Source organism: Oncorhynchus mykiss, chromosome 24 (assembly GCF_057628025.1).
Source record: "Oncorhynchus mykiss isolate SJ-2025 chromosome 24, ASM5762802v1, whole genome shotgun sequence".
NCBI classification, from domain to species: domain Eukaryota; kingdom Metazoa; phylum Chordata; class Actinopteri; order Salmoniformes; family Salmonidae; genus Oncorhynchus; species Oncorhynchus mykiss.
This window is the reverse complement of record NC_143045.1, coordinates 11613258-11633939: the sequence shown is the minus strand read 5'-3', so window position 1 is coordinate 11633939 and position 20682 is coordinate 11613258. Positions and strand designations below refer to the sequence as shown.

The window sequence follows — 20682 nt, the reverse complement described above, 5'->3', positions numbered from 1 at the left end:
TAATTCCCTGTATGGTTAACCATTCTTGAGTCTCCAACTAGAAACTGAGGAGCTGTCACTTCCTTAACTACTCCACAGCAGCCCCTACCTGCCGCAGGCCCTCTCCCTCCCTCCCTCCCTCCCTCCCTCCCTCCCTCCCTCCCTCCCTCCCTCCCTCCCTCCATGTAGCAGTGGAAAGTCTGGAGTCTGTGTGCCTCACAAGTGACTAGGGATAATTACCTGGTGCCTCCGGAGAGGTCCAAGAACAACACAAGTGTCTAATTAAAATAACGGCATGTTCTCCGTGTGAAAGAGTACAGGCCCAATGAGATCGGACCAGAGAGACCGACAGCAGACAAGACTGCTGAAGCCCCCACGACAGTGTTCCAGCCGTCACGGCAAGGCAATGAAACCTGAGACAGAGTTTCACTTGACTCCACAAAAGCTTCCTTAATAGGACAGTTTTTCCAGGCAAAGTTGTCCCCCCTCAAATGACTGGGAGCAGCTTTAATTCCACAAGGCATCTTCAAACTAATTTCTCCACTAAGCACTGGGTTGTAACCATCTTTCACAATGCACAGGACCTTTATCAACATTTACATTTCAGTCATTAAGCACACAACTTAGAATCAGTGCATTCAACCGAGGAAGGTAAACCAACCACAAAGAATAAAGACAGAAATAAGCAAGACAGAAAGCGATACCATTGTATGATGTTTTATTAAAAAGTAAAGAAAACATACGTCAGCCTGCGGTCCCATGGCTAACTCCTCCCCACTGGCAATTCTCTATCAGGTTTACCATTGGCAGTGATGGCTGGGGGAATACTATTAACCTCAAAACAAGGGGAGATCTAAACTTCAAACCCATATCCTGGGGGGGGGGGGGGATTCTTTACATGTGAGCCCCACACCTGTCCAACCAATCCCGACCCCAGTTGCGATGATAATTATTTATTTTTTACGTGTAAAATACTTTAGTTCCTCCGGAAAAGAAAGTATTTACTACAGGAATTTTACTGAGGAGGGCTGTCACTTTTGCAATTCTTTAGATCTGCTCTTCCATCTAAATATTCAATGTAATTGAACAGCCAAAAATTACATTTCAATCATTTCAGACACAGAATTCAAATAGTACAAAAAAAAAGGAGCTTTTTAAAACTGGCCAAATGATAAGTACCAAATTAAAAATCAGATCATAGGCTTGACAATTCAATGACAGTAGTGTTAGAAAAGCACTAACATACTGCATAGAACTGCACATACAGGACAGGTCATAGTCAAGACATCTGCATTGTATGACTACCTAACCGGTGTTCTGTAAATAGATACCCCAACACCCCATCTGAGAATTACTCCAAGGACCATAGCGCTCTAAGGTTCGATTATGGTACAGGGTACACACACTAGCGAGGGAGAAGATTTTTTTTAACACCTACTCCACAGTAGAATGTGCATGAGGTTGTTGAAGGAAAGGATATGAACAAGACAAGAGGTTCTCAAGGGACCATGACTTGCACTATGCTGGTTAAAAGTGCAGGAGTATAGCACCACCTGGTGCTAATGAATGGAAACATACACAATAAGGAGTTTGAAGCAACGGTAATAACCTGAAGGATTTGAACCGAACAATCCGGCTCATGGTCCACGAACCCTCCTCCACACACAGATCGCCAACATCGGACTAGAACCTAACCAGACCTTGTATTGATGACACGGCATAAAGATGACCGCTGACAAATCTTTGAGGAAGGAAGTGGTTATCGCTCGCAAGTATTTCATACACTTCCTTTGAATCAATTCGGCCAAAATGTGCAACAAAACAAATCATGAAAATCCCATTTTCAAATTAACAAAACACATTTCCATGCATTTAGACCATGGCTATGCTTGGATTTGTGGTTTAAAATAATAAATGCCTATAATGTCAATGAAACAGTAGAGCCCTACCACAAAAGGCAGCCCTAATTTTACAGGGAGAGAACTACAGGGCGGAGTTTAAGGGGAATTATCTACTGAATTTGAGGACATTCTGGAGGTGAAAGGTCGGGCAACGCGGTGGACCAGGAATGAGACACTGCAACAAGAACAGAGTCCTCTGGAGAAAGAGGGGGTTAAAATGTACCGTTGATTTTACAATAGGTCTTTTCATTGTCAACACAGGAAACTGAATTGCATACGTAAAAACCTGGATTATCTGTATGGGTCAAATGTTTAGGCAGAATGATGGCTAGGCCGTTGGTGCGTAGCCTGAAGGAATAATTCAGACACACACACCAAGGGCTTTGGTGCCTTCGCACGGCTGGGTTGCCCAAAGGCCAGTGTTTAGTCCCGTCAAAAAGCAAAACCAGAGAATGAGGACTGTACATCGACATAAATGAGTTATTTCCTGGACAACGGTTAACAGCCCATCCCTCACAGCCCAAGCCGCACAGAAGCTAAATTACAACTTTAAATCTGGGAGGATGACCAGAATGTAAGGTGTGGGGGGGGATAAATTAAAATTCTCAAAGAGCTCTGACAAATCCTCTCGTCTTAGATGTAAATGTCTGTTTGAAAAAAAGTCACCAAATATTAAATCGCATTACAAATATAAATCAGTTTCTTTTTTTACTCAAAAATATTAACATAAAACCAAAAACACAAAAAACTCCATCTGAGAAGTTGAGTCCCATTTCCTCAGAATTGGGAGGGGTGTTCTGTTTTCATTTTAGGGGCAGAAATTTGAAAAGACAAACACAAGAAGCACCCTGGACTTCATTATGAACGTTTTTGCCGCTTGGAATGTCGGTGGCTGGCCCCGTTCTCCTCGTCACTATCCCCACCATCGCCCCCCCGCTGTCGAGTTCTCCGGTTGCCGCCCTCCTCGCCATCACTCCCTTGCTCTCGGTAGTCTCTCCGGCTGGACGTGGCCGCCGCCCGCTTGCTCTTCCTCTTCACGCTGCCCTCTTCCTCGCTCTCCTCCTCTTCCTTTCTCCTCTGCTCCACCACCACTTTCCTGGGCCGACCCACCTTGCCTTTCCCATTCTGCATCTTCCGAACCTTGGGCGTCTCCTCTTCCTCCTCGTCCTGAGGGGTCCGACTAACCCTCTTCCTCTGGCGCCGGCGCAGGTAGCAGAGGCCAGGTAGCAGCTTGTGGAGCAGCTGGGTGAAGCTCTGCTCCGTCTTGGCCATGCAGGAGAGCACCGAGCTGCCCGTCTGGTTGTACTCCTCGGCGTTGGAGAACACCAACTTGACGTCCTCCAGGAAGTCCTGGGCGTGGCGGTACTGGCCCTCGCTGAACTTGGCCTGCATGGTCTGGAAGTCCATGGGGCTGGAGATGATGTCAAAGTAGTCCTCCGCCTCCTCTACTGACACCGGCTCTCTGGAGCGAGGAGAGAAGACAGGGAGGTTAGGGGTCAGGTCTACCATCTCAGAACTATATATCTTGATACTATTTCCATGGAATTCACATGGACACTTACACTGAACCTGCATCTAATCAACGGTCTGATATTTATATATAGTTAGTGTCAATGTATGTTGTTACATTGAGATAGGAGTACAAGTCCAACGTTAGTTGTGCCAGTCAAGCCATAGTTTAAAACACTTTCAGGAGACACTTCCCAGCTTCACAAATGTTTAACTGCATGCCAGTCAAGTAGTGCATCAGTCTCACCTGAACGGCCAGCTGTAGCGGAATTTGACCAGTTTCTGCAGGATCTCCTCGCTCCTCTCCAGCTCCAGGGCCTGCCGACGCACACCTGTCTTTGAGCTCTGACGCACCTGCAGCAAACCAAACACACCATATTAGTGTTAGCAAGGGGTCAAGTTATCTGCATAGAAGCTGGCTTACTAAAGTCCATTTTTTCGGCACGTTTTTTTCCTTTACTCCCTTTTCTTCCCAATTTCATGGAATCCAATTCGTATATACAGACTTGTCCCATCGCGGCAACTCCCATACAGACCCGGGAGAGGCGAAGGTCGAGAGCCATGCGACCTCCGAAACACGACCCTGCCAAGCCGCACTGCTTCTTGACACACTGCTCGCTTAAACCCGGAAGCCAGCTGCACCAATGTGTCGGAGGAAACACCGTACAACTGGCGACCGAAGTCAGCATGCATGCGGCCGGCCCACCACAAGGAGTCGCTAGAGAACGATGGGACAAGGACATCCCGGCCGGCCAAACCTTCCCCTAACGATGCTGGGCCAATTGTGCACAGCCGCATGGGTCTCCCGGTCACGGGCCGGCTGCGACACAGCCTGGAATCAAACCCGGGTCTGTATTAACGCCTTAGACCGCTGCACCACTCGGGAGGTCAGACCAAAGTCTTTCTAACCATGAGCCATAGGGTGTGTGTGTTCTCACCAGCTCGTCGATGTCTGCAGGACTGCTAGGGGCGGCCCTCTGTTTGCTGGGTTTACTGGGGGGAGAGTGCTTCTTAGACGCCTTACTGGGCGCCTTCAATGCTTTAGAGTTCTTTGTCTTCTTCCTTGATCTCACTGGGAAGCAGAAGAGTCCAGTTAAATATACACCCACACCATCAGAAAAAACATTTCAATCAGCCATTTGTTGTACCTGTATGAACTGTAAGAATAGGGGTGAAGCTATAATCACAAGTAAAATGCTAAAATAACCAGACTTAAAAATATATATTTTAATAGGCATCCTAAAAAATATCTCTGGTCGACTAGGCTCATCAACAAGCCCAACTTCTCAGAGGGAGGGAGCTATGTGAAGTCAAGAGACCTCAAAACGCACTGGGCCGAATCCTCGCTCACAGTTTGGTTTGCAATGTTATGTTGCCAGATCTGCAGGGGGGAAAAAAACGACCTGCTACGGCAGCACTATAACCACCGGTCTTCCAAACCCAATTGTGTGTGGTTACCTTATGTGCAGGCCTAAACTCACAGAGGATCACTCTGCCACATACCGTCAGCCAAGCCAGGGGTGAAAAGCCCACCAGATCAAAAAGGGGGGACGACACTCAGACAATGAAGAGGGGAGAGAATGAGCTCAGAATACTGCACCACATTCCTGTCATTCTCATCTTTCTCTGCATCTGTAAAATGTTCGGGCTGTTCAGTTCTCTCTGGGTCAGGACAGGAGAAAGTCTGGGCCCTAGTATCTATGTAAAACCCCTGCTACACTACAGGTCCTTCCCACTCAGGCCCTTTAAGTCTAAACTAACTTGTCCACTCAGGAACATTCCCTGTCTTCTTGGTAAACGACTCCAGTGAAGATTTGGCCTTGTGTTTTAGGTTAATTAATCTCCCAGTGTCTGGTGGAAAGCAGACTGACCCAGGTTTACCTCTAGGATTTTGCCTGTGATTAACTACATTTTTTAAATGTATTATTATCCTGAAAAACTCCTCCTTAGCAATTACAAGCATACCCATAACATGATGCAACTACCAATATGCGCAAAAATATGGAGTGGTACTCAGTAACGTGTTGTATTGGATTTACCCCAAACATAACTTTTTGTCCAGAATAAAGTGTTAATTGTTTTAGTATTACTGCCTTGTTACAAACAGGAAGCTTGTTTTGGAATATTTGTATTCTGTACAGGTGTCCTTCTTTTCACTGTCAATTAGGTTAGTATTATTGAGTAAATACAATGTTGATACATACTCAGTTTCTCCTATCATAGCCACTAAACAAACTAACTGTTTTAACGTCACCATTGGCCTCATGGTGAAATCCCTGAGGGGCTTCCTTCCCCTACGGCAACTGAGTTAGGAAGGACACCTGTATCTTTGTGGTAACTGGGTGTATTAAATACACCATCCAAAGTGTAATTAATAACTTCACCATCCTCAAAGGGATATTAAATGTCCACCTTTTTGTTTTTTACCTACCTTCCAATAGGTGCCCTTCTTTGAAAAGGTATTGGAAACTCTTCCTGGCCTTGGTGGTTGAAATTCACTGCTTGGCATTACAGATAATTGTATGTGTGGAGCACAGAGATGCGTTCTTAAGAAAAATCCTGTTAAACACTACTGTTGAACACAGTGAGTCCATGCAACTTAAGTGTTTTAACATTTTTTTTTTTTTTTTTTACTCCTGGGCGTATTTAGGCTTTCCATAACAAAGGGCTGAACACGTGACTCAAGGCATTTCAGCTTTTCATTTGTAAAAATGTCTAAAAACATGATTCCACTGACATTATAGGGTATTGTGTGTAGGCCAGTGACAAATCTAAATGTAATCCATTTTAAATTCAGGCTGTAACCACAAAATGGAAGAAGGGGTGGGAATACTTTCTGAAGGCACTTTACATAAGGTCCCTTGGTCAAGAACTGAATTTCAAGCACAGATTCAACAACTCATGAAAACTGGCAGTGATTGGTAAATGGTTAACAATAACAAACCAGACTTTGAAATAGCTCTTTAAGCATGGTCAAGTTAATAATTATGCACTGGATTATGTATTAAGCCACCCAGACACATCAAAGATACAGTCGTCCTTCTGAGCTGCAGGACAGGAAGAAAACTGCTCAGGGATGTCACCATGAGGCAGCAGGTGATTTTAAAAGAGCGGTGGCTGAGATGGGAGAAAACTGAGGATGGATCAACAACATTGTAGTGATTACATTTCTAATACATTGTTGTTATTTTATTATTAACTACCATATTTATTATTACAAGTTATAATTTTATTACAATGTATACATTGTTGCTTTGGCAATATTGACACCATTTTCATGCCAATAAAGCAGCTTGAATTCGACTCCGAAATAATGACCTAAATGACAGAGTGAAAAGAAGAATACAAATGTACATAATACAAAAATTCCAAAACATGCGTCCTTTATTATCACACCAAAGGAATACACCGTTTGGCCTAAATGAAAAGCCTCATGGTTGGGGCAAATCCAACACATCACTAAGTAACTGCCTCATTTTCAAGCATGGTGGTTGCATCATGGTATGCTTGATATCTGAAAAGACTGGGGAGTTTTTCAGGATAAAAAGAAATGAGATGAGCTAAGACCAGGCAAATCCTAGAGGAAAACCTTCAGTCTGCCTTCCACCAGACAGTGGGAGAGAAATTCACCTTTCAGCAGGACAATAACCTACAACACAAGGTCAAATCTACACTGGAGTTCCTTACCAAGAAGACAGTGAATTTCCTTAGTGGCAAAGTTAAAGTTGACTTAAATCTACTTCAAAATCTATTAGCAAGACTCGCAAGACTCAGTACTGTTACATTGGGTTATGGTAAGTAAGGGTCCCTACTGGGGTCAATAATACTCACAGCTGTGGCCCACGGCCTTGTAATCATTATCCTCCTTATCCTCTTCATCAGAGTCCTCGGATTCAGACTCCTCTTCGCCCTCAGAATCCTCCTCTTCCTCAGTGTCCTCATTGTAGTTTCTGGAACAACAAGTAGCCATCAGCATTCTGTTAAAGAGCGTTCATCCAATAGCAAAACAGGCTTTTCTTTACATGCCGTAAGTTTGGAAGAACATTTGAAACTAGGGGCTGATTTGGGGGCTCATCAGTGGAGTCAAAATAATAAAACACTAGAGTATTTTCCTCGTGGCTTGTACAGTACCACCTTTAGATTGAAACAGCTTAATTGTCAAGTTTGACGAAGAACCAGAAAGTTTAAACACAGCTAAGTCTTTAATCCTCCAGTGAGGTGTTGTGTGTTATCCTGTGAACCCTACCTTCCGCGGGAGCAGCGTCTTTGCACAGCGGGCTGGCAGGCGGGACACAGCCACTCCCCCTGGGGGATGCGGTAGAGGGCGGGGCGCAGACAGAACAGGTGGAAGGCCTTGTTGCACTCGTCACACAGGATGAGCTTGTCATCCTCACCTGAAGGAAGGATGGAGAGAGAGAAAATCATCATTGCAGACTTAGTAAATAGTTTTAGGCCTACACTGTCATTAACTCTATACATTTTTAATTGTCTAAAGTCACTAAGACCAGCAAAAGTTATATTTAATAAGGAGAAGCCTCTCTGTATGGAGTGTGCGTGCAAAACCTACAACTGAGCAAACAATGTCCGCGCTGTATGCCTCACAGCCCAGGACCCACACCTACAAGGAGTAGTGGATGATACGGGATTGAGCCAAGAAGCTGCCATCACACATCAAAGTTCATTTGGCTAGGGCCCAACTTACAATGAGACAGTTGGTCAAACCCCCAGGGATAAGGGCACACCCATTATTTCTACCAAAACAATGATTCATCATAATCATTTATAACCTATGAGTCTCTCATTCCCAAATATTTGTAGTTCAAGATAAGGTTACAAGCCATGTCTAACCTGAAATCACTGGGTAGGTGTCCAATACACCATCTCTGCTAATGTAAGATCAGCAACATGGATAGGAGAAAGCAGTGTGTTGTCACACATGGCCTTGAGTATTGTACTTCTACTTATAGTAATTATATTACCTCAATACTTATACAGGGCCTTATACTGTAGTATCGTACTGCTAGTTCACCTGTAGTGTGGCTTTGTGGCAGCATGTGGTACACCTGCACCTGTCTGACACTACTCTGTCCCTGCTCTGGGCTCATCCACCCACCCTGCCTGGGGCTAACCATGTCCCGCAGCACGAGGACAGGAGGCCTCAGCCCTGTCCCTGGAGAGAGTACAGGCTGTTATTGGAAGAGAGAATGGGTTCCAATAACGCAACTGGATAAATCAGGTAATACATTTACTAGAGCAAAGATCAACACATACAGTTGAAGTCAGATGTTTACATACACCGTAGCCAAATACATTTAAACTTTATTTTATCCTTTTTTATTACAATTCCTGACATTTATTATTTGTAAAAATGTCCTGTCTTAAGTCAGTTAGGATCATCACTTTATTTTAATAATGGGAAATGTCAGAACAATAGTAAGAGAATGATTTATTTCAGCATCACATACCCACTGGGAACATATACTCAATTAGTATTTGGTAGCGTTGCCTTTAAATAGTTTAACTTGGGTCAAACGTTTCAGGTATCCTTCCACAAGCTTCCCACAATAAGTTGGGTGAATTTTGGCCCATTCCTCCTGACAGAGCTGGTGAAACGGAGCCAGGATTGTAGACCTCTTTGCTCACACGCTTTTTCAGTTCTGCCCACAAGTTTCCTATGGGATTGAGGTCAGGGCTTTGTGTTGGCCACTACAATATCTTAAGCAATTTTGCCTCAACTTTAGAAGTATGCTTGGGGTCATTGTCCATTTGGAAGACCCATTTATGATCAAGCTTTAACTTCCTGACTGATGTCTTGAGATGTTGCTTCAATATATCCACATAATTTTCCTACCTCATGATGACATCTATTTTATGAAGTGCACCAGTCCCTTCGGCAGCAAAGCACCCCGACAACATGATGCTGCCACCACCGTACTTCACGGTTGGGATGGTGTTCTTCGGCTTGCAAGCCTAACCCTTTTTCCAACAAACATAACAATGGTCATTATGGCCAAACAGTTCTATTTTTGTTTCATCAGACCAGAGGATGTTTATCCAAAAAGTATGATCTTTGTCCCCATGTGCATTTGCAAACCCTAGTCTGGCTTTTTTATGGCGGTTTTGGAGCAGTGGCTTCTTCCTTGCTGAGTGGCCTTTCAGGTTGTTTATATAGGACTCGTTTTACTGTGGATATATACTTTTGTACCCATTTCCTCCAGCATCTTCACAAGGTTCTTTGCTGTTGTTCTGGGATTGATTTGAACTTCTTCGCACCAAAGTACGTTCATCTCTAGGAGACAGAACGCGTCTCCTTTCTGAGCGGTATGATGGCTGCGTGGTCCCATGGTGTTTATACTTGCGTACTATTGATTGTACAGATGAACGTGGTACCTTCAGGCGATTTGGAAATTGATCAAGGATGAACCAGACTTGTGGAGGTCTACAATTTTTTTTGAGGTCTTGCATGATTTCTTTTGATTTTCCTATCATGCCAAGCAAAGAGGCACTGAGTTTGAAGGTAGGCCTTGAAATACATCCACAGGTCCACCTCCAATTGACTCAAATTATGTCAATTAGCCTATCAGAAGCTTCTAAAGCCATGACATCATTTCCTGGAATTTTCCGAGCTGTTTAAAAATGTAAATGTCTGACCCACTGGAATTGTGATACAGTGAATTATAAGTGAAATAATCTGTCTGTAAACAATTGTTGGAAAAATTACTTGTGGCATGCAAAGTAGATGTCCTAACTGACTTGCCAAAACTGTAGTTTTTATTTTTACCCCCTTTTTCATGGTATCCAATTGTTAGTAATTACTATCTTGTCTCATCGCTACAACTCCCGTACGGGCTCGGGAGAGACGAAGATCGAAAGCCATGCTTCCTCCGAAACATAACCCAACCAAGCCGCACTGCTTCTTAACACAGCACGCATCCAACCCGGAAGCCAGCCACACCAATGTGTCGGAGGAAACACCGTGCACCTGGCGACCTTGGTTAGTGTGCACTGCGCCCGGCACAGGAGTCGCTGGTGCGCGATGAGACAAGGATATCCCTACCGGCCAAACCCTCCCTAAACCGGACGAAGCTAGGCCAATTGTGCGTCGCCCCACGGACCTCTCGGTCACGGCCGGCTGCGACAGACCCTGGGCGCGAACCCAGAGTCTCTGGTGGCACAGCTAGCGCTGCGATGCAGTGCCCTAGACCACTGCCCAACCCGGGAGGCCCCAAACTGTAGTTTGTTAACAAGTAATTTGTGGAGTGGTTGAAAAACAAGTTTTAATGACCCCAACCTAAGTGTATGTAAACTTCTGACTTCAACTGTAGCTGATAACGTCACATAGCAACTCCAGTTCAGTCATTCAAAGATTCTATACATTAGTCAATCATGTCTTTCTGCCTGTTCGAGAGGTTTAATTCCAAGGCCATGAACAGATTTGCTCATTTTTAATGCAAAGATTCCTTTAGTGCAGGGGCCAGCAAACCCCTAAAATGTTTGTTTATAAATGTTTTACTCAAACCACCTCGTGGGCCAGATTGACACTCCGGCTTGAGTGGAATGCAAGGTGATTTGTGGATAGCCGAAGTCTTCACAGCACCGTACTCAGGTGGATCATCTCCAACAGGCAGAAAATGACAGTCAAATGATTTTATTGTAAATCAGGGTTTAACGAAACTCGGTACTGGGGTCTCCCTTGGGTGCATATTGTGGTTTTTGCCTGAGCACTACGCAGCTGATTCAAATAACCAACTCATCAGCATGCTTTGATTATTTTAATCAGCTGTGTAGTACTAAGGCAAAACAACTTGCACCCGGGGGGGGGGGGGGGGGGGGGGGCTGGACCGAGTTTGGAAAATGCTGGTGTAGCTGACTCAATACTGAGAAAGGTTTTCTTGACGAGACCTTGGGGCACGATGTGCAACCAACAACACCCCTCCCTGATGTTTTTTTGTTTTTATTTACCTCTGATCGACGTGTGTTAAAATTAGATCCACTTTTAGGACACTATCTGTAATGGTTTCTTACTAATTGGCATTTCCTTTCCATTGACACCAGTTTTAGACTCCCTCATACAGCTCCAGGACGTTGAGGATCACCCACCTTTCCTGCGGCACACCTTGCAGCGTGCGTTCTCTGCCGACATGTCCCACTTGATGCAGGCGTCCAGCATGCCCAGCAGCACGTGCATCCGGGAAAAGGTCTGGGCCTCGCGGATCGCCGTCTTCCATTTCTCTACTGCCGTCGCCACCTGCACGGCAGACAAATGACTACTTTTTTTAATAACTTTTTTTTTTTTTATTGTATCGATTTTTACAGAAGTGTGTTTAAAGTGCACTTTAAAACATTTATTTGATTTGAAAAGACAGTCCTCCTTAAGCTCAAATACAGCTCGGGGTAGAAGCCCTTTAAAACCAGATCAAGGATCAGATTACCCTATCTTCAATCCTGTCCTTAACCATTAGCAGGATGAAGAAACATCGAACTCAGGACCGTCAGTAATACCCCCTTCATATACAGGACACATATCCCACTTTTGTTAACCATGCCATCTTCTTCATACCACATTGTGTTAATATCTGAACGAGGTAGAGGGTAAAAAAATAAAAAGGTACATTACAATCCACCTCGAGACCTAGTTATGACACTGTAACCAAAAAACTGGTAATGGGTCTGCGAGAAAAGATCTGTTTTATGCAGGTAAATTCAATAACACTACTGTTTAACACCTTCCTAGTTTGAATTGCAAACAGGCCCCATGGTTTAATCATCCCTCTTCCAATTGCCGGTTACGCACTGACATGTATAAAAGGGGTTGTTCAAAAAAATATAGATTTTTATTTATTTAACTGGAGAGCGTGAGTTAAGAACAAATTCTTATATACAATGATGGCCTACACTGCCCGAGCTACTTGCAAGAAAGTGATAAAAAAGGGGCTGTTTGAAAAGGGGTTGCCTTGTTTTAAATTACAGGTAACATACCATGTTCTGTCTAAAATAGGTATTACTCACCCTTGCCTCCTCCGCCAGTTTCTTCTCCTCATCCACCTCCTCAGTTTTCCTGCTCTCCTCCCCTTCCTGCTTTTTCTTCTTCTGCTGCTTGGGGGCCATGAAGCCCTGCAGGAACTTCTTGATGACGCAGGCCTGGAGGGTGATGACGCACTCCCCAAAGTCCTTTAGGTTCTCCAGGTCACGCACCTGAACACACAGAGACAGACAGGAGTCAGAGGGGAATAGTCAAGTTCAGAGGTCATACTCTTCTGGGTGTGCAAGGCCCAAAGACAAATACAGGTAAATGGGCATTGACGAAAATCTTGAAAAGTTTGTAGATACAAAATAATATGTATGGCCATTAGTTTTTCCTGCCCATATGACCTGACCAGATATGTGATCAGGATAAACTCCTGATTCCAAACATGTCAATTGATTGTGTGAATAAATAGTTACCTTTCTCTCAAACTCATCCATGCTGTCGTCCATGTAACCCAGGCCGCCTTTCTGGAGGCGCGAGGCCACCTCGATGACATCGCTGCGCAGGTACTTAAGCAGCTCCTGGTGGCCGTCGCAGCTCCTCAGCCCCGGGTTCCCCTTGCGGGCCAGGTTGATAGAGTGGAGGATGTCCTGGTACCTGTCAGCGTATAACACCCAGTCAGTCAGTCACACACATAAACCTGATCCATGTGATCTAACCAGGAAAAACACTGGGCCATTTGCATAAATAGGACTAGATAAAGTGTGGCGTCGCTCACAAAGCAATGAATTGGTGGAGGGTCAAATCAAATTTTATTTGTCACATGCACATGGTTAGCAGATGTTAATGCGAGTGTAGTGAAATGCTTGTGCTTCTAGTTCCGACCACGCAGAAGTATCTAACAATTTCACAACAACTACCTTCTACACACAAGTGTAAAGGAATGAATAAGAATATGTACATAACAATAGATGCATGAGCAATGGCCGAACGGCATAGGCAAGATGCAGTATATGGTATAGAGTACAGTATATACATATGAGTAATGTAGGGCATGTAATAGACGTCGACCGATTAATTAGGGCCGATTTCAAGTTTTCATAACAATCGGATATCGTTTATTTTTTAACACCTTTATTTAACTAGGCAAGTCCGTTAAGAACACATTCTTATTTTCAATGATGGCCTAGGAACGGTGGGTTAACTGCCTCGTTCAGGGGCAGAAGGATAGATTTCTTTACCTTGTCAGCTGGGGAATTCAATCTTGCAACCTTACAGTTAACGATCTAACCACCTGCCTTACATTGCACTCCACGAGGAGCCTGCCTGTTACGCGAATGCAGTAAGCCAAGGTAAGTTGCTAGCTAGCATTAAACTTATCTTATAAAAAACAATTAATCAATCAATCATAATCACTAGTTAAACTAGTAATATCATCAACCATGTGTAGTTATCTAGCGTGTCCTGCGTTGCATATAATCGATGCGGTGCGCATTCGCGAAAAAGGACCGTCGTTGATCCAACGTGTACCTATCCATAAATATCAATGCCTTTCTTAAAATCAATACACAAGTATATATTTTTAAACCTGCATATTTAGCTAATATTGCCTGCTAACATGAATTTCTTTTAACTAGTGAAATTGCGTCACTTCTCTTGCAACAGAGTCAGGGTATATGCAGCAGTTTGGGATGCCTGGCTCGTTGAACTGTGTGAAGACTATTTCATCCTAACAAAGACAGCCAACTTCGCCAAACGGGGGATGATTTAACAAAAGCACATTTGCGAAAAAAAAGCACAATCGTTTCACGACTGTACCTAACCATAACCATCAATGCCTTTCTTAAAATCAATACACAGAAGTATATATTTTTAAACCTGCATATATAGCTAAAAGAAATCCAGGTTAGAAGGCAATATTAACCAGGTGAAATTGTGTCACTACTCTTGCGTTCATTACACGCAGAGTCAGGGTATATGCAACAGTTTGGGCCGCCTGGCTCGTTGCAAACTAATTTGCCAGAATTTTACGTAATTATGACATGACATTGAAGGTTGTGCAATGTAACAGGAATAGACTTATGGCCACCCGTTAGATAAAATACGGAACGGTTCCGTATTTCACTGAAAGAATAAACGTCTTGTTTCAGAGACGATAGTTTCCGGATTCGACCATATTAATGACCTAAGGCTCGTATTTCTGTGTGTTATTATGTTATAATTAAGTCTATGATTTGATAGAGCAGTCTGACTGAGCGATGGTAGGCACTAGCAGGCTCATAAGCATTCATTCAAACAGCCCTTTTGTGCGTTTTGCCAGCAGCTGTTTCAACTCCCGAGATTAGGCTGGTGTAACCGATGTGAAATGGCTAGCTAGTTAGCGGGGTGCGCGCTAATAGCGTTTCAAACGTCACTCGCTCTGAGACTTGGAGTAGTTGTTCCCCTTGCTCTGCAAGGGCAGCGGCTTTTGTGGAGCGATGGGTAACGCTGCTTCAAGGCTGTTGTCGATGTGTTCCTGATTTGAGCCCAGGTAGGAGCAAGGAGGGGGACGGAAGCTATACTGTTACACTGGCAATACTAAAGTGCATATAAGAACATCCAATAGTCAAAGGTATATGAAAACACAAATGGTATAGAGAGAAATATAATAACTATAACTATAATAACTACAACCTAAAACTTCTTACCTGGGAATATTGAAGACTCATGTTAAAAGGAACATGTTCTCATGTTCTGAGCAAGGTTGAATTGTACCCCTTTTTCTCCCCAATTTCTTGGTATCCAATTGTTTTAGTAGCTACTATCTTGTATCATCTCTACAACTCCCGTACGGACTCGGGAGAGACGAAGATTGAAAGTCAAGCGTCCACACAACCCAACCAAGCTGCACTGCTTGTTAACACAGCGCCATCCAACCCGGAAGCCAGCCGCACCAATGTGCCGGAGGAAACACTGTGCACCTGGCAACCTTGGTTAGCGCGCACTGCGCCCGGCCCGCAACAGGAGTCGCTGGTGTGCGATGAGACAAGGATTTCGCTACCTGCCAAACCATAGACTGCCACCGTCCTCCTCGCCCCACGGACCTCCCGGTCGCGGCCGGTTACGACAGAGCCTGGGCGCGAACCCAGAGTCTCTGGTGGCACAGCTGGCGTTGCAGTACAGCGCCCTTAACCACTGCGCCACCCGGGAGGCCTTCACTTTTACTTTCTTCTCCAACACTTTGATTTTGCATTATTTAAACCAAATTGAACATGATTCATTATTTACTTGAGGCTAAATTTATTTTATTGATGTATTATATATAAGTGTTCATCTAGTATTGTTGTAATTGTCATTATTACAAATAAAAACATTTTATATCGGCCCGATTAATCGGTATCAGCCTTTTTTTGGGGTCCTCCAATAATCGGTATCGGCCTTTTTTGGGGTCCTCCAATAATCGGTATCGGCCTTTTTTGGGGTCCTCCAATAATCGGTATCGGCCTTTTTTGGGGTCCTCCAATAATCGGTATCGGCCTTTTTTGGGGTCCTCCAATAATCGGTATCGGCCTTTTTTGGGGTCCTCCAATAATCGGTATCGGCCTTTTTTGGGGTCCTCCAATAATCGGTATCGGCGTTGAAAAATCATAATCGGTCGACCTCTAGTATGTAACCATTATATAAAGTGGCATTGTTTAAAGTGGCTAGTGATACATTACATCCAATTTTTAATTATTAAAGTGGCTGGAGATGAGTCAGTGTGTTGGCAGCAGCCACTCAATGTTAGTGATGACTGTTTAACAGTGATGGACTTGAGATAGAAGCTGTTTTTCAGTCTCTCGGTCCCAGCTTTGATGCACCTGTACTGACCTCACCTTCTGGTTGATAGCGGGGTGAACAGGCATTGGCTCGGTATGTGGAATATAAGGCAAATGTCTCCTCACCTGACTTGCAGCTTGGTCTTCAGCTCACTCTCTCTCACACCCTGCGTGTGGAGGCTCTCCACCAGGTCATCGAGTTCCCGTGGAGCATCACACACAAACCTTTAACACAAGCGTGGAGTAAGCATACAATATACCATAGCACAAATATAATATGATCTCTGGTATCGTTTTAACATTGTTACATTGAACGACTAATCTGTATGTTATCAAGTCAACCAATGATCTTCTGTCAGTGAGTTTCTCACCAGAGGTTCTGTCCCTGGTTGGGAGTGGTGGTCTCGATGCAGACGGCGGCTAGCACCCCCTGGTGGGCTCCCTCGCTCAGAGCACCATCTAGACTGCCACCGTCCTCCTCAACATCTGTAGGACCAGAAACAGAACAGGGTCGTGTTCAGTAGGCACAAAGGCAAAGAAAGTTAGGGACTCTCTGAACTTGACCAATAAGAATAGCTTGTTTTTGTTTTTCTTGTTGCACTAGGTTTTTCCTACGGTGTGACCTAATGAATACGACCCAGGTTTAACGCTGCAACTACTACAACTAATAATATTAAGAATATCAAGAATATTATAGGTTTCATAGAAGTAGTGATTATTATATTATTCTCTTAATTCTTATTTCTTTCTTGACATGTTCAAATAACTAACATATTTTTCCTAAGTTGCCCAACAGAAACTACGAGGTCATGAGTAATTTAGCAAAGAATGGTACTGTTATAAGCGTTTTCACTTAAATCCTCATATCAGTCGCCCTGTTTACCCTAGAGACTAAACTTTGTATGTAGGCGTCTTTTAAATGCTGAACAAATTTGCCTCAAGGGCCCATAAGGTCACTCCGGTTGATTTTCCTCCATTTTGGAAATTGAAAAAAATGTCCTCAAATTCAGTACGTAGGCCTCTCTTAACTTCAGGGTTCATACACATTTTTGAGATATGGAATATCATGACTTCTACGTTTAAAAAAAAGGATGTGTCATGTGGTATTGACACAGAGGCTGCTCTCTGATCCCATGTAGCATCTCCTGTCATTGTGCAAGGCACTTAACCAAGGTTAACAGGCTGACTAGCATCTATTGATTTGTCATGTCCCATACATTGGATGCCCAAATCAACTGGAAGTATTTTTTAAAAACAAGTTGAAGCCACATCATCCAAAAGAAAAGCTACAGCTAATCTTTTTAACCCCCTCAAAGTAGAATACTAGTTAGACAACTGTATAAAACACATGTGGTCAACCCTCAGTCTGGAGAGCTACTAGTTCTGCAGGCTTTTGATCAAGCTCTGCTCAAACAGAGGGGTACTGGAATAACAACCTACACATCCACTAGCTGTCATGTATAATATTGCAACCAAATACATTATGTCTTTTGAAATAATTCACTAATTTAATACATCAAATGCTATGGTAGAATACAAATCCTTTTATTCAGCTGAAGCAAGCCCACACATTTTCAGTAAAATGTACCTTTTAGTGTAGTCATTTTGATCTTAGCTACCTTAGAAGTGTTTACTTTGCAGGCTGACTAGCATCTATTGATTTGTCATGTCCCATACATCGGATGCCCAAATCAACTGAAAGTATTTACAAAACAAGTTGAAGCCACATAATCCAAAAGAAAAGCCACAGCTAATCTTTTTAACCCACTAATACTAACTAATCCCAACTAATACAATGGCAAAGTGAATCGTGTGTTGTAAAAAATAATGGTTTAAATTAATCAACTTTAAAATGGCCTTATTCACAAGTTTCAGTGGACTTTTTTTTGGAACATAACAAAAACATACATGCTAACTACAGCTAAACAGTTAACTACAGGCTACAATATACATTTTTAACTGGCTACCTAGTCTGTTCTCTATCATATTTTACAGGCTATATATAGGCCTAACTGCTGCTGCAATGTCCGACAGTATCTCTTTGCGAGCAACGGAGAAGTTGATGGAAAACCTTTTTTTTTAATTTAATTCCATTACTTCCAGGATTTTCACGACGTACGAACCCTGTAACTTAGTTTGAGAAAAACGAAGGGATTGGTTAAGACAGCGATTCCCAAACTAGGGATCACCCAATATAAAAATGGGGTCGCGTGAGATTTTTCACATTGAGAGAGGAACTTTGGTGACTTTATGAAAATAAAATGTGTCTCCTTGCTTACGTAACAGACATATTTGGGGAAATGAGCGAACTGAACACAAGCATGCAGGTGTTTAGGTTCCTGACTCAAAGAGAATACCCTGCCGTCTCATTTTGATCATTAATGCCACGTTCAAAACTCGGAAATCTCCAACTTCAGTGTGTTCAAGACAGCTGGGAACATGTATAAAACTATTTTTTTTTTTTTTTTTAAATAAGAGCTCAGACTAGGAAAATTTGTTTTGAACAGTTACAACTCAGAATCTCAGGCCTCTTTCGAGAACTCAGACTTTCTGACCTGAAGATCACTGAAGTCATGATTTGACCATAAAAACCTATGGCACCCTTTGCCAGCTCATGTCTGTGTGAAGCTGGATTTAGTGCTCTTATCTGCATTAAAACCAAACATGGATCCAGGTTGGATGTGAGAGCAGAGATGAGGTCGACTTTGACTTAGGTTAAGAGATGGCTGAGTTATTAATAAATAAGGAAAGCAGATTTTACGTGTCCATTCAAATCCTTTGTAAATCCACTCCACGATGGCCAATCAACTTGAAACTAAGTTTGGCACTGAGATCTTAAGAAATAAGGAAACTATTAACAATTCACCTTTTGATGTAAAGCTAATGCTCCAAATAATCATTAAAAAAAAAAACTCAGGGACTAAGTCAGATTTACTCAAATTTTGGTCTTTTGACTCATCACAATAGTCTAAAGAGTTTAAGAAAATAAAGTTGATGTATTCAAAGATTGCCACACTATACCAGTAGATGCAAATTAGCACATATGCTAAAAATACTACCAAAGACTTTTTCTCATGACCAAAAGAACCAAATTACAAGTAGGCCCATTGTACAAGTCTTAACGTAGTTTGAGAAAAACTGCGGAAATGGTCAAGAGTTATTTGATGTGTCCATTTAAAACTAGTGTAAATCCACTCAACATTGGACCATCAACTTGTCATCCCTATCGTGGATGTCCTTAAGATAAACCACACTGAATTTCGTATTGACATCTAAAACAAGGAAACTATTCTTTGCATATGTAACGCTAATGCTCAAAACCTGCAATAATCTTCTCCTCATGAACCATACGTCAGATTCACTCCAGACTTTGTATTTAGACTCATGATTCCACATAACAATAGTTTCTACATGATCGAGTGCTTGTTTTGTTATTCAACTGATCTTGTGTGTCCTTTCTGCCATGTGCACACAGCTATATTTATCAATTATATTTATTTACTCTTCTGGGACATGAGGCACTAAACATAGCTAGTGAAGAGCATAAGGTGTACTAGTACTAAGGTGTGCAGACTCTCAGCTGTGATGACAGTGTACGAACTTACCATTAGTCTCCTCTTTGGTAGCCTCCTCGTCCTCAGGCTCGGCTGTAGCCTCTTCCAGGGGGAGGGTGTAACTGTAGTCAATGCTGTCGTGCACCCAGCCCTTCTCTATGTACAGGCCAGGCACAACATCAGAAAACAGCCAGTACCTAACACACAGACAAAGAGTTGGCGGGTCAATACCGATGGTAATATAAACCAACAGTGACCTGAATCAACTGTATGTGGTAAAACGGTTTACATAGTTGTCGTTTCCTAATATATCCAATGTCTTGGGACCGTTGAGGATGCATGCACTAAACCAGAGCACTGTGCATGTATCAATAGTCGACTGTAAATAAAACACCTAAACATATTGTGAACCTTTGAATTGTGCGTGCTGACCTGTTATGGTTTCGATCAGTTCCCAGTGGGATTCTCCTCAGCACCAGTTTGGCTTTGGCGATGCCGTCCTGGAAGGCCCTCTCCGCTGCAGCCTTCTGCTTGCGGACACGCTCCTCCTCCGCCTCTTTCTCCATACGCTCTGAGGGGAGACAAAACAGAATTTGAGCCGGCACTCATTCATAACAGAGCATTGCCATTGCATAAATCACCTAAGCAACTATGGACTCAACCATAGCTATCTTATCCTTTCTAATTGTCCCCCACAATGAAAATCGGGGTGAGGACTGTGGATCTGTCTCCGTCTGTTAATAAGTTAGTCCCACGAGACTTCAGACCGCATTGGCCCCATTAACGAAACTTGTGTGAAAGATGAGTCTTACCATAGAGATGTGGCATTTACAAAATGGCCAGATAATGGCGCTGTAACAGATTGAAAATGTAAACTTTGAAAGGTCAAGCCCCTCACCGTTTTATCTACAATCATGACATTTGAAACATAGGTCCCTCTCCTCACAAGGAACATATTTGCCTCAACAGACTCA

General features: G+C 43.1%; 1 protein-coding gene across 1 annotated transcript in view; it reads right to left on the bottom strand.

Moving 5' to 3' along the window:
• Positions 1-680: 680 nt before the first annotated feature.
• The window catches only part of LOC110503318 (tyrosine-protein kinase BAZ1B), a 29533-nt gene continuing 9531 nt past the window's right edge, over positions 681-20682 (bottom strand). The window contains exons 10-21 of the mRNA XM_036961235.2: positions 20141-20279; positions 19760-19905; positions 16526-16640; positions 16281-16379; positions 12834-13014; positions 12399-12584; positions 11490-11637; positions 7636-7783; positions 7221-7339; positions 4328-4461; positions 3637-3743; positions 681-3342 (exon numbers count right to left, since the gene is read on the bottom strand). Of these exons, the coding sequence (XP_036817130.2) occupies positions 2739-3342; positions 3637-3743; positions 4328-4461; positions 7221-7339; positions 7636-7783; positions 11490-11637; positions 12399-12584; positions 12834-13014; positions 16281-16379; positions 16526-16640; positions 19760-19905; positions 20141-20279 (2126 nt within the window). The 3' untranslated portion in view covers positions 681-2738. The remainder of the gene's footprint in view (positions 3343-3636; positions 3744-4327; positions 4462-7220; positions 7340-7635; positions 7784-11489; positions 11638-12398; positions 12585-12833; positions 13015-16280; positions 16380-16525; positions 16641-19759; positions 19906-20140; positions 20280-20682) is intronic.